This window comes from Limulus polyphemus, unplaced genomic scaffold (assembly GCF_000517525.1).
Source record: "Limulus polyphemus unplaced genomic scaffold, Limulus_polyphemus-2.1.2 Scaffold4185, whole genome shotgun sequence".
Taxonomy (NCBI): Eukaryota; Metazoa; Arthropoda; class Merostomata; order Xiphosura; family Limulidae; genus Limulus; species Limulus polyphemus.
In genome coordinates, this window is record NW_013669795.1 from 29,257 (window position 1) to 39,818 (window position 10,562).

The 10,562-nt window shown below is 30.6% G+C and overlaps 1 protein-coding gene across 1 annotated transcript in view; it reads right to left on the minus strand.

Annotated features, from left to right (window-relative positions):
• Positions 1-10,562, minus strand: part of LOC106470726 (nesprin-1-like) — an 88,675-nt gene that overhangs the window by 26,338 nt on the left and 51,775 nt on the right. Inside the window, exons 10-17 of the mRNA XM_022399362.1 lie at positions 9,546-9,637; positions 8,080-8,202; positions 7,683-7,883; positions 6,270-6,419; positions 5,257-5,421; positions 2,915-3,049; positions 1,817-1,978; positions 1,483-1,688 (exon numbers count right to left, since the gene is read on the minus strand). Of these exons, the coding sequence (XP_022255070.1) occupies positions 1,483-1,688; positions 1,817-1,978; positions 2,915-3,049; positions 5,257-5,421; positions 6,270-6,419; positions 7,683-7,883; positions 8,080-8,202; positions 9,546-9,637 (1,234 nt within the window). The remainder of the gene's footprint in view (positions 1-1,482; positions 1,689-1,816; positions 1,979-2,914; positions 3,050-5,256; positions 5,422-6,269; positions 6,420-7,682; positions 7,884-8,079; positions 8,203-9,545; positions 9,638-10,562) is intronic.

The following is a 10,562-nucleotide window of genomic DNA, read 5'->3' on the forward strand; positions in this document are numbered from 1 at the left end:
GTAAGATATTAATCATGATGCCTGAGCAGCCTTTGTAAGAGAGAACATACATGGATAAAACATGAATGTAAGATATTAATCATGATGCCTGAGCAGCCTTTGTAAGAGAGAACATACATGGATAAAACATGAATGTAAGATATTAATCATGATGCCTGAGCAGCCTTTGTAGGGGAGAACATACATGGATTAAACATGAATGTAAGATATTAATCCTGTTGCCTGAGCAGCCTTTGTAGGGGAGAACATACATGGATTAAAACATGAATCTAAGATATTAAGTCTGATTCCTGAGTAACCTCAGTAAGAAAGAAAATATAGGGATTGAAATATGAATCTACGATATTAAACTTGATGCCTGAGTAGCAGCAGTACATAAGAACATACATGGATTAAACACGAATCTAAGAAATATTTCCAAAGATACTGCTTTTTAGTAAATTGTTTATTCTTAATTGTGCGTTTTTTACGACGTTTGGATCACTCATGTGGCCATCGTCAAGTAACTGTCTCTATTTTGTGTAATACTACGCAAGTATTTTCTTCCAATCCAGAAACATATAGGTTGAAACTTGTTGTTTGATTTAACTTAGATTTTGTTAACGAATAATTAATGATTCTTTTATTTTTCTTCTATTAATGTTGTTCTCATTGCATAATAATTTAAAATTGTTGACATCAATTGGATGTTGATTTGTGTGATGGAGGATTGTTACGTTCTTTGATCCTAATACTTATGTTACATCCCATTTAGCCTGTATAAGTGTATCACATTTATACTTGTAGATGCTTCCATCGTTGAAGTTGTCAGAATAAACCTTCCTCAGATACCCTTTGATTTTAATGCTCGTTTTTTTTGTATAAAAATAACTTTGTTGTTTATTTTGTGTTTCTTTGATATTTGTTTACAAATGATATTTATGATGTTTTTGGTTACATATCCATGATATGGTAAGACACCTGTTATTGTGTTTGAGGTTGTGCATTTTGTTTCCATCATGGATTCTATGTCATTCTCCCTTTCTTTTTTTCCTGTTATTGAGTTTGTTTTTATACTTGACTAAGTTTCTAGTGACAATGTGTTTAGAGAAGTGACATTTATTAATAAATGTATCTTATATTGATTCTAGTTCATGTTGCAGATTACTGCTCTACATATGTTGCGTGCTGTGATAATGTGCCCATTTTTTGTTCAGTTGAGTGGGCTGGGTCCCACTTTATATGTTGTTATCATAAGCAGTGTGTGAGAGGGTGTAGAACTGTGTTAATGGCCTGACTTCCTATTTGTTGATAAACAATTCACATAATCGAGATGACAAAGGGCTTAGATTGTCTATTTGTTCTTTTTAATGAATGTAAGTTCTAGAAATGTAACTAAGTCTAATCATGAATAATGAATAATGAATGACTGTACATAAAAGTGAGACAGAAATATAAATGTTTGAACTTCTGATATCACAAAATGAAAGTAAGTGTTACTACCTCAAGCAGTAATCTCTCCACTCCTCTTGATTTCTTTGAAGCTGGTCATGCATAGCTTGAATCCTCTGTTCAAGTATTTCCCACTGTTTTCTGTGGTGCTCACACTCAGCTTGTAGTTTATTACCTTCTTCCTGACCACTAAGTATTTCCATCTTGGAAAGTAAACCTTGAATTCGATGGCTGGTAGGTCCTGACTGGAAGAATTCCTGTAGAAAGAAAGTTATAGTTTCAGAGACAGAAAACAACCTCTTTAGCAGAAACCCAGCATTAAATAAACAATTTGGTACAATCAACTTATATATCATAGATTTTTATAGTAGTAACAAAAACTTACCCAATGACCTTGCAGCACCTTTTCTGTTTTTTCTCCACTGTCAAATCTTTCCTGCTCAATTTTCAATTCTTTCTCAGCTTCTTGAAGCTGAAATTCAAAGTCTTGTTCTAATAGTTGAAATTCTAGTTGCACCAAATGAGTAGGAACTTGTTGCCAAATATTCTGTGAAGAAAGAAAACTTTTATAGTTACATAATTTGGAGCCATATGTTACTATACATCTGAATCCTTAACATCAATTTATCAAATGATTCAAAAACTAAATTTAACACTTAAGATTGTGATTCCAGACTTCTCTAAATATTTAATTTACATAAGAGTGTTGTAACAAACAATAAAGTGAAAAATTATGGAAAATTTCAACCATAAATTGCATATTTCAGACTTTGCAACAAGATGGTTGATCAAAAAACCCTATATTTCCAATAATCCTCAGAATGAAGAACTTAATATGATATAAAGTGAACATCTGGTAAATGGAAAGGAAAATTAATAATTGACACAAGGAAATCAAAGAAAATATGTGCAAAATACGATTTGGTTAGAGTATTGAAGAGTATATACAAATGACACCATGATTAGAATATTGGAGAGTATATACAAATGACACCATGATTAGGATATTGGAGAGTATATACAAATGACACCATGATTTAATGACATTTGTATATACTCTTCACTACCCTAATCATGGTGTCATTTGTAGATACTCTTCATTACTGCAATCATGGTGTCATTTGTATATACTCTTCATTACCGCAATCATGGTGTCATTTGTATATAACTCTCCAACATCCTAATCATGGTGTCATTTGTATATACTCTTCACTACCCTAATCATGGTGTCATTTGTATATACTCTTCACTACCCTAATCATGGTGTCATTTGTATATACTCTTCATTACCGCAATCATGGTGTCATTTGTATATAACTCTCCGACATCCTAATCATGGTGTCATTTGTGATTAGGATGTTGGAGAGTTATATACAAATGACATCATGGTTACAGTTAATTTAGGCCATTTAGTACATCTTTGGGTTTCATTATTAGGGTATTTTTCAGAGTTTCAGCCTGACTGTTGAAAGATGATCCATACCTTCCATTGTCCTTGTAAATTTTCCACAGTCTCCTGCAATGGTTTCTGCTCAGTCTCTGGTAATGTTGCCATAACACTCTCACTTGCAGACACAAGTTTTCTCATCATATGCTGCACTGGTTTTTCAAAGAACTCCTACATGTAGCAAGGAAACAATAAAATGTCTATGTGTAAATTTGTTTTATGCAGTGAGTTGAGTATGTTATATTAAAACAATTTTCCAATATGTAAATCAGCAAATAATATGTACACACAGTGTATATAAAATTGTAATGGGATGACATGTGTCTGAACAACATTTTGACATTGTTTGGTGTTTTATAGGTTATGTTATGCAACTGTAAAACTGATTGTTTTTGGAATGAAATTTCCCATTCTGATGCAATATTTCCATATAGCCAGATCATAGAGATGTGTTTAAGTCAAGGATTTAGAATTTCCAGGATGGGGGGTATCTTTTGTGTTTAATGACATTGAAAACAAAACAATACAGATTAACAATGAGCACATCCAGAAGAAAACTGGTCAATGTTGACTAAAACAATACAGATTAACAATAAGCACATCCAGAAGAAAACTTGTCAATGTTGACTAAAACAATACAGATTAATAATGAGCAAATCCAGAAGAAAACTGGTCAACATTGACTAAAACAATACAGATTAACAATAAGCACATCCAGAAGAAAACTTGTCAACGTGGACTAAAACAATACAGATTAACAATGAGCACATCCAGAAGAAAACTTGTCAACTTGGACTAAAACAATACAGATTAATAATGAGCACTGTTGACCAGTTTACTTCTGGATTTGACTAAAACAATACAGATTAACAATAAGCACATCCAGAAGAAAACTTGTCAACATGGACTAAAACAATACAGATTAACAATGAGCACATCCAGAAGAAAACTTGTCAACTTGGACTAAAGCAATACAGATTAATAATGAGCACATCCAGAAGTAAACTGGTCAACGTGTTGACCAGTTTTCTTCTGGATGTGCTCATTGTTAATCTATATTGTTTTAGTCAACATTGACCAGTTTTCTTCTGGATGTGCTCATTATTAATCTATATTGTTTTAGTCCGTGGACTAAAACAATACAGATTAACAATGAACACATCCAGAAGAATTTCTGCAAAGTTCTGCATCTTCCATCCATGAACATAACTATCAGTGGAAAAAGCTGTCCAAATGCTCCAGGCAACAATATACAAGAAAGATCTTCATTTGAAAAGGTGAAAAAAGTCACATGCATGATTGTTTACTTGTACAAAATTTCACTTTAACCACTGTACTTCTCAAGCAACTGAAAAATGAAATGGTTATTCATTCTAGGAAAATGTTGTCCTCATAGGAACAAGGATTGTAATGATGATGTAGCAGGATGGAAAATATGTGTTTTTTACTTTTAAGAATCAATTACATACTTCAGCTGTTTACAATACAAAAATTTGGCCTAACTTTTGTATACCACAAAGTTTTTGATGTTTGTATTACAGAGAAAAAAACGTGTACAAGAAATTGGTCTAAATTTTGACACAAAATGTGTTATTGATGTTATTATTGGTGGATAAAGGTCTAGAATGATTGTTACAAAGTACTGGTGAATATTATGGAGTTTTTCTTACTTTAGTATTATCTCAAAGTACATAAACTGTTGTTAGTAATATTACTACAGAAATAGTATAGTATTACTCACACATTATCTTGAAGTAAATAAACTGTTGTTAGAAATATTACTACAGAAGTGGTATAGTATTACTAACACATTACCTTAAAGTACGTAAACTGTTGTATAGTAATATTACTACAGAAGTGGTATAGTATTACTCACACATTATCTTGAAGTAAATAAACTGTTGTTAGTAATATTACTACAGAAGTGGTATAGTATTACTCACACATTACCTCAAAGTACATAAACTGTTGTATAGTAATATTACTACAGAAGTGGTATAGTATTACTCACACATTACCTCAAAGTATGTAAACTGTTGTTAGTAATATTACTACAGAAGTGGTATAGTATTACTCACATGTTATCTCAATGTATGTAAACTATTGTTAGTAATATTATTACAGAAGTGGTATAGTATTACTCACACATTATCTCAAAGCACGTTAACTATTGTTTGTAATATTACTACAGAAGTAGTATAGTATTACTCACATTACCTCAAATTACATAAACTGTTGTTAGTAATATTCCTATATAACTTTTAATGACACAGTTTTGGTTACAGTATTTTATGACAATGAAGAATAATGGAAAATGAATCCTTCTGAATTTCCTTCCATTTTTATTCTAGCACAGAAAGGGCACTGAGTGCAAGTACCTGTTGAGTTTCCAGTTTCTCCCACTTAACTGTAGTGTCTGTAAGCAGTCTTCTAGCCTTCTCTAACCATTCTTCAATAACCATGACAGTTTCAAAGTACCGCTGCCATCTGTTGGTGGCTTCTGTCATTGCTTGTTCCCATTGCTCTGATAAACTGATACATTGCTAAAACAAAACAATTAATTTTAATGTAGAATAAATAAAATATATCTAATATGTACAACAAAATACACACTGCATTTTCCAAACAAAGACATATGAAACAGAAATATAATCTTTAATTGGATGAGCCACAGTCAGTAGGAATATACATCATTAGTAAGATGTGATGAGCCAAAATCACTAAAAATGTACATCCTTAATGTGATGTGTTGAGTCTTAAACACTAGGAATATATATCCTTAATGTGATGTGTTGAGTCATAAACACAAGGAATATATATCCTTAATGTGATGTGATGAGTCATAAACACTAGGAATATACATTCTTAATGTGATGTGTTGAGTCATAAACACCAGGAATATACATCCTTAATGTGATGTGATGAGTCATAAACACCAGGAATATACATCCTTAATGTGATGTGATGAGTCATAAGCACTAGGAATATACATCAATAGTAATATGTGAGGTGCCAAAATCAATAAAAATGTACATCCTTAATGTGATGAGTCATACGCATTCACAATATACATCATTAATATTAAGAGCTACAGTCAATAGGAATATACAACTTTTGAAACAATGTTATCTTATTACACCTATAGCTGTATATTTGAAATAAGGAAACTTTTATCGGCAAAATCACTACTTCACATATGAACCAATGTAACTTTACCATCAAACTTAAACATTATTTATGAAATAAGTGAATTTCATTACTAACTTTCCATTTTTATGTCATTTATGTTTTCTCAATAAATCAACAATCTTGACTTATAGGGATCATAACATTACCACTAAACTTGAAATTTGAAACAATAACACTAAATCATTAAAATTTAAAACTGTACCTCAAATCTATCATTCAGATCAGTCATGGTGTGTTTTATTCCAGCAACGTTGATTTCTGGAGCCCCACTAGCTTCTTTTAGTAAGTTCTGATAAAGTTTATTCTTGCTTTCAAAAACAGACTTGTAATATGGAAATCTCTTGAAGAAAGCCTGTTGAAAACATAACTACTTTAGCTAGCATTTCTTACTTGTAAAAACAGACTTGTAATATGGCAATCTCTTTAAGAAACAACACATAGCCAAATAGCTCTCTACAATAAAAGATCATTGTTGTTGAACTGTATCTACATTTAGTAAATGTATAATACAACAACACATTGCCAAATAGCTCTCTACAATAAAAGATCATTGATGTTGAACTATATCTACATTTAGTAAATGTTTAATACAACAACAAATAGCCAGATAGCTCTATACAATAAAAGATCATTGATACTGAACTATATCTACATTTAGTAAATGTTTAATACAACAAATAGCCAGATAGCTCTCTACAATAAAATATCGTTGTTGTTGAACTATATCTACAATTAGTAAATGTATAATACAACAACATGTAGCCAGATAGCTCTCTACAATAAAAGATCATTGTTGTTGAACTATATCTACATTTAGTAAATGTTTAATACAACAACAAATAGCCAGATAGGTCTCTACAATAAAAGATCATTGTTGTTGAACTATATCTACAATTAGTAAATGTATAATACAACAACACATTGCCAAATAGCTCTCTACAATAAAATATCGTTGTTGTTGAACTATATCTACATTTAGTAAATCTATAATACAACAACACATTGCCAGATATGTCTCTACAATAAAAAATCATTGTTGTTGAACTATATCTTTAATTAGTAAATGTATGATACCACAACAAATAGCCAGATAGCTCTCCACAATAAAATATCATTGATGTTGAACTATATACCTCTTTTAGTAAATGTTTAATACAACAACACATAGCCAGATAGCTCTCTACAATAAAAGATCATTGTTGTTGAACTATATCTACGTTTAGTAAATCTATAATACAACAACACATTGCCAGATAGCTCTCTACAATAAAAGATCATTGTTGTTGAAATATATCTATAATTAGTAAACGTTTAATACAACAACACATACCCAGATAGCTATCTACAATAAAAGAAATATCTTTGTTGTTACACTATATTTATATATAGGGAATGTGTAATACAACAACACATAGCCAGACAATTTTGTATGACAACACAAATCACTGTTGTTAAAGCATATTTATATTCATGATTTATTTGTTTTTTGACTCTTATGTAAGTTTATCTGAGGATTATCTGCATTAGCCTTTCTTAATTTTTAAACTAACTCATATAAAGAAATAATATTCATTAAGTCATAATAAATGCATGAAATTCACATCAAGACACTTACTTTGTGCTTTTCTAACTGTAAAGAGATTTGCTCTGGTGTGGTTGGGATAACGTAACCAGCAATAACCTTTTCAGCTTCCTCTATCCACCCAGTCAACTCCTTGATGCCTGACTCTAGTGCTTCCTGATTGGTCAAAACCTGGCAGAGGATGTGAAGACAGGAAGCAATTCTTGTTCTTATCGTCAATAACAGCTCTTTTTCCTGTAAAACACAGAATGACAATCGTTTGTAGAGAAAATGGAGTATATATAAACTTAAGCTTGCTCAAACAGACAAATAAACACTTAAGAACAACTTATGTTAGGAATATAAACTGAAGAAAATGCCTGAATGTTTAATAATGTTAATGCTGATTTACATTAAATAACTGACATTATAGAAGATGTACTTTTTTCACCTGTTTCAAATTGCTCATCATAATTTCAACTTCAGGTGGACTCAGAACCCTGATAAGCCCTTGAGCCTTCTTAGATATATTCTTATAAAGACTGTCATAATCTTCTATTTCTCCTTGCACTTGCTAAAAATATAAGACACATTTATTGTTCATAAACTTAAACAAATATCCCAAATTACATCTATCATTAAAAACAATTTGTATCACAGCTCACAACATATGTCACAAGATACAACTAGTATCAAAACTTGTATCTAACATCATAAAGTACATCTTACATCATAACTTACAACTGATATAACAACATACAAGTATCATAGCTTACATCATATATCACAAGAGACGACGAATATCAAAACTTGCATATGATATCATCAAATACTCCTTACATCATAAATTACAACTGATATAACAAAATACAAGTATCATAACTTAGCATCATAACTTATAACTGACATTATAAGATGTTTAGGGTCTCGTTTGAAAACCATCACAACTTTTGTACGTGATCCTGTGTGCTAACTTCTTAATCAGAATTAGTTAAGTTACATTAGTTACTTTAACTATCATATTTACCATAGCTGTTACATCCTTTTCTAAGTGTTATTATTGTGTGCTTACTTCAGTTTTATTACATAAGTTTATATCCTTAAATTAACTGAAAGTTTAACGTCATTTATTATTTCCCACTGGTCACTAGATGTGTATTGTAAAGTGACAGACTAGAGGAGTTAGACACAGTTAATAGTAAGTATACTGTATTACTTTTCTTTTAATTACATTTATATTGGATATATATTAATTAGTGTCAATATTATTGCTATTTAATGCACAATTGAGTTGTTAATTTATTTATTACTCTTGAAAAAATGTTTCATCTTTATAAACATTTGTTTTTTGTTGTTGTACTATCTGTACTGTCCTGCCTGATTCTATAGCTAACCAGTAACATATAGTAATTTATCTCAGATATCTGGCTAGTCTAAAATACACTGTTGGAGCCATATAATGGGCTTTCATCAAGCACAAGCTATTGTTAAGGAATATTCTATCAAGTTTTGCATATACAAATGTCAAGATCTGTAAAAGACATAAAATCTATAAGAGTGCATGAAACACCTGAGTTTGTACTCTACAAATACTCTCTATACTTTTCCAAATGTTACTTTCATTAACAGTACTGGTTAGATTGTTTAATGTATAGTTTTTATCATAAAGATAATTTTGAGTTGTTTGGTGTCTGAATTTCATGACTGTAATCATGACTGAAAATATCTCTAACACAGAAAATGCTCAACTGATGAAACAATACATTCTAATCTATATAATTAGGAACTCAACAATAGTATATTTAATTAGCTATGTTCTTTTATGGTTGTATTGAAGTTCTCACCTATGTAGTTAATACTAATTACCATTTATTTGATACTTGAAACCGTTGGTACTTGGTGACACTCAATAATTACAAAATTGAGGAAAAACAAGGCAATTGTACTTTTCACAAATTCATCATTTATTATGATCATGGTTCCACCTGATGGTGCCTTTCCTGGTAAAACTATGGTCATAATAAATTCTGACTTGTGAAATGTACAATTGTCTTGTTTTTCCTCAATTCTGCAATTATCATTGACGTTAAAAGACACAAAACATATCACAACTTACACATAACTTATATCTAATATTATAAAACACACCTTATTAGTTACTACTGATGTTATAAAACACAAGTATCATAACTTATATGTAATATTATAAAACACAGCTTTTAAATTACTATTGATGTTATAAAACACAAGTATCATAACTTATATCTAATATTATAAAACACACCTTTTAAATTACTATTGATGTTATAAAACACAAGTATCATACCTTATATCTAATATTATAAAACACACCTTTCAATTTACTACTCATGTTATAAAACACAAGTATCATAACTTATATCTAATATTATAAAACACACCTTTTAAATTACTATTGATGTTATAAAACACAAGTATCATACCTTATATCTAATATTATAAAACACACCTTTCAATTTACTACTCATGTTAACAAACTACAAGTATCATCACTCATATCTAAAATTATAAAACACACCATATAAATTACTACTGATGTTATTATAATTGGTAATTTGTCCTACATTTGTAAATCAGCATTTGATAGATGTGGCTTTACTTCAATATACAGTATGGCCACCAGGATAGTCACAAGTGAAAGGAAGTAACACTCCTCAGTAACAGCATAGGGAGGTGGTTGGTACATCCTTCAATGTTTATTTCTGTCCATACTACTTGGCCACTGTTACTGTTCTTGGCACAATGAGGGTGGTTGGTACATTTATAAATGATTATTTCTGTCCACATTATTGGTCCACTGGATATATTATTGTCACAATGATGTGGTTGGTACATTTATAAATGCTTATTTCTGTCCATACCATTGGGCTACTATTACTGTTCTTGTTACAATGA